Genomic DNA, 4,355 nt, shown 5'->3' with positions numbered 1-4,355 from the left:
ATATCCTCTCAGCATCTGTTCACTGGATTATTTGGTTTTCAGGTCAACACAAAGAAACTTTGAGTTTAGAATAAACACTTTGCAACTAGACTGCATACTGCACTGTAAGTATGTGTGCCTCTAAATGTTATACCAAAAATGAGACTGACTGTCTGGGCTGTGCTTATGCAATACAAAATTAAAATCGATGGCTTAAACAACAATTTTCTGCTTGTCAATTTTAAATTGCAGTTTTAAAATGAATGAATGCTCGACATTAAAAGCAAACCAACTCAGAGTGTGGAATTTTTCTATCAATATGGCAAAACTTGGAACAAAGCCTGATGATCTAAGTCACAAACAGTTCCTCCGAGTTATGCTAATGGCTAGAGCTCTGGCACTAGACTCTGTGATGACATAAGCTATACTTAGAACAAATCTGGCAAATACTCCAGTCCCAGTGATTTAATTCCATGCTTCTTGCCTTTGTTCATCTGGTCATTAGTTCAATTYAGGGTTAACTTATTCCATATATGTAATTATATTGGAACAGGACAGTTTGGTACTTTACGACCTAGAAACCCAGAAGCAGAAGCAGCTCTAGGCTTCTCAGTGGGACAAAAGAGTGGATTTTCTGCCATTAGGGTGAATAAAAGCAGCTATCTAGCAAGTCAAACCTGCTGCTGCCACCTCCTCCCCACTACTTTGGCGAGAGCAATTGGAGAATCTCTGCTTTCAGCTGCTCCTGGCACGGAGTTGCCTTAATCATCTACCTACTCTGATAACTAGGATAACTACGATGAGTTCTGGGCAGAAGAATATACTTACTCCCTCTATCCCTCCCGGATTACTCTAACTACATACCACAGACATCAAATGTTACTTCTGTATCATTGTTGGGATGCCAAAATCAGGAGAGGGATGCTAAAACAAACTGAATTCCACTCACAGTAAAGGATTCATACACATCTTTCTCTGATCCTGAGGGTAAGGACAACGAGGCTGTGTCTACATCTGCAGGCAGGGTGGTGGAAYAGAAACAGAAATATGATGAAACTGTTGACATTGAGAACCTAATGCTCACACTCTTTATGTTTCAGAGTGGTCTCTTAATTAAAACTAGCTCTAGTCTGGTCTTGTGGACTAAATTTTCATTAGCGGTTGGAACACTTGGAGTGCTCCCAGGGCATATCTTCTCATTTAGTTTAAACAAAGGACACACTCCTTGATGAATCAAAGCACAGTGAGGACAATCAAGAGATTCACTTCAAAAACCCACTCCTGATCTGAATTAAGACATTAAAGGATCTGTATCTCCAGCCAAACATTCCTAGAGGGGACATATGGTCCCTCAGAGTCTGAGGGATAAAACTTTCCACTGCCTGTTCCATGGTAAAATTCATTAAAGGCCACTGGCACCAGAGTCTCTATCTGTAGAGGGGAGGGACCTCTTGGGCCATCTACTCCAGTCCTCAGCCTGCAAGCAACCAGGTCATACACAGCCTTTGACAATTTATTTTTTGAAGGCACCAAGCAAATTCTTGATTGTCTCCTGAGTGCAGGACACACTAGCAATTGAAAGAAAATCTACAGATTGCATTTACAGACAGATATGAGCTTGTGGTGAAAGATGTCAGCCTGAACTAGTAACCACCATATGCTACAGATGAAGTTGGATACGGTTGCATGGCAAGTTCTACAGCCTGAATCCTGTTCTCCTCAAATACAGGCTAGTTTTACACAGTCAACAAACACTGTTATGGAAATGCCGCCGTAGCAGCATAGCCAAAGCTTGAAAGGAATCTTTGGAGATGGCAGAACGATAGTGCAGAAGACATGCATGACAGTGAATATCTGAATCACTCAGCACTACAGTGCAAGGTTAAAGATGAGTGCGTGGAAATGGAGCACCAAGACTGACAAGAGGTTCCATAAGTACTATGGATAGCTGAATAAAAGAAAGAATGATACCACTTCCTCCCTTTACATTGCTTTTTGAGTGAAAATCTTTTTTCTTATACTCTCTTGAAATATTGTTCTTAAGAACACATGCACGGTTCTCATTTTCAGTATTGAGTAGCGTTAACTCTGAACATTACCAAGTATTATCTAGTAATATGGTCTGATCATGGCAACCATATGTGTTAAAATAACCTCTGAGGTCGCAAATGAGAAGCTCAACTGGGGAGACCGGTTTCAAACTCAGTAGGAAGGATTACCAATACTGTGAAGACAGATCTCTCAAAAAGAGGCCCCTCAGAGGACTGTTTGGGTCACTCAACAGGAGTTCCTACAGTAGATCACATACCTTATCTGGGTTGGAACTATCTGTCCATCATCTGAGCCACAGTAGTTGGACAACGTATACATATACACACACATTTTCCTACATGTATTCAGGTGTGATGCCTAAACTTAGATTCTGAAACATATACTTATACCATTATATTAAAAAAATCTAATTATCAAATATTTCCCTTATTAGTGCTACTCCAGAAGAGTAACTACGAAATATAACTTTAAACACGCTGCTTTGAGAATTCTCCCTTCATTACTCTGCAGATCTTTCCAGCTAAAAATGGGAACTTTTTAACTTTGCACAAGGAAGACTTTCAATCTTTCAGTTAGACAGAAGGACTTGCAATACTAATTTCTCTACTGAATTTGTAAATGATGGTCCTTTTCCTAATGAAAAAGCTACCTATTGTCCGAATATTCTCCCTTGCTAGTCTCTGGATTCATGTAAATTCTACATGCAAGTAAGAAAATTCTCAGTGGTAACACAATTTGAAAAAAATGGTATTATTACAAAGGCTTTTTTAGGTTTGGAAATATTAGATATGATCCCAATAGAAAAAAATTAACATTCAGAAACAAGACAGCTGAAAGTGTATGAGAAAATTAAATGTAACCTTTGCCAGTTTCCACCATTGTGTAATCCAACTACCATTGTATAACCCAGAGTTATACAAAGCTTTCTACAAATATGAACTTACTTCTGTATGTATAATTCCACGTCAACTCCTGCTGTCAAAAAAAAAAAGATATTTACAGGAACTTACAGTGAACAGAATCAAGTCTCTTCTCTCTCACGGCATTTTTTTTCTTTCTTGTCTTTAATCTACTGAAAAAAAACAGTGCCCAATAATTCCACTGCTGCTTTAAACATTCAGCAGAAGAGAGACCATATTTTGCTTCATTTTTCCACCTCTCAGCTTCCCTATTTTGTATGCTTTTCCTCAAGGAGTCCTATAAAAAGTAGAAAACTGTTTGCTCATTATAGGTGACAACAACCCTCCGGTGCAACAAGAAAGCTTTTACAAGTATTCGTATTTCTGAATACATGTGCACAAAATATGTATCAAATACAAGGTGGTGGCAACCATGTGACTTACATGGCAAGAAATTTTGACTAAAGCTTTTATTCTCTGACCATTATGCTTCTCTTAAAAATATGCATAATTTCCCTATAAAATTATACTAATATAAACATGAAACAGAGAAAAACCTGCTGTTTGTGATCTTTTTTAAAATCTGAATTTTCAAAGAATATACTGTGGGGAACAATTCTGAGTAGACAGCAGTGGTCTAATCATTCTCTGCTCTAAATTAAAGAGGCAAAAAGTACAAATCTTTCCCTCATGCCCTGTTTTATCCCAGGTAAGCTTGCCTTCCTATCACTAGTATTAGTCTTACAGTCTATCATTTCATGCAAAAGGGAGGAAACTCAATCTTCACATTTGATTATTGTTCCTAACAGCTAAGTACAGTCTGAGGTCGGCAATGGTTTACTACCTCAGAGGCAACTGAGCATGGTGATCATTAAAATTTAGCATGAGATGCATAAATATCTGACGAGACTTCATTTTTTTAGTACCTCCAGTTACTGAAAACTGGAAACAATTAACTAAACTCAGGAGAGGCTGAGTGGAAGGAATATTTCCATGAGTTATATCCTTATATAGTCTGTTTTACTTCTCAAAAATTACCTACCCACTGGTAATTGCACCAATTTGTAATATATTCAGAATCCTCAAGATGATGACCATATTCTTTCTACACAGTTCCTACTGAAGATGCTTGAAATTTTTACCTTCATAAAACTCCCCTTACATAGAAGAAAGTCTAATAAAAAAAAMCAAAGTATTTGAAAGGCAAATATTATGAATCACTTTCTCTCAAACACACTATAAACCATTCAATCTTATCTGAACTGGCCGTCAATTGGCATTCATTCAGGTAAAATTAGTTCAAGTTAATTTTTCAGGAAAAATATAGATTAAAGGTTTACAGAAAACATAGATCTGATATTACTGGTGATTTTACATAATATTATTTCACCATTACCTAGGTTTACATACAATAAATATTTATTT

At 37.3% G+C, this 4,355-nt stretch overlaps 1 protein-coding gene across 1 annotated transcript in view; it reads right to left on the bottom strand.

The window, feature by feature from the left end:
* Positions 1 to 4,028, bottom strand: part of ZEB1 (zinc finger E-box binding homeobox 1) — a 39,034-nt gene extending 35,006 nt beyond the window's left edge. The window contains exons 1-2 of the mRNA XM_085301415.1: positions 3,973 to 4,028; positions 3,042 to 3,100 (exon numbers count right to left, since the gene is read on the bottom strand). Coding sequence (XP_085157541.1) covers positions 3,042 to 3,100; positions 3,973 to 4,028 — 115 coding nt within the window. The remainder of the gene's footprint in view (positions 1 to 3,041; positions 3,101 to 3,972) is intronic.
* Positions 4,029 to 4,355: the final 327 nt, after the last annotated feature.

Source organism: Rhea americana, unplaced genomic scaffold, assembly GCF_003343005.1.
Source record: "Rhea americana isolate MKP2758 unplaced genomic scaffold, rheAme1 scaffold_176, whole genome shotgun sequence".
Lineage (NCBI taxonomy): Eukaryota > Metazoa > Chordata > Aves > Rheiformes > Rheidae > Rhea > Rhea americana.
The sequence above is the reverse complement of the archived record's forward strand: the minus strand, read 5'-3'. Positions and strand labels throughout refer to the sequence as shown.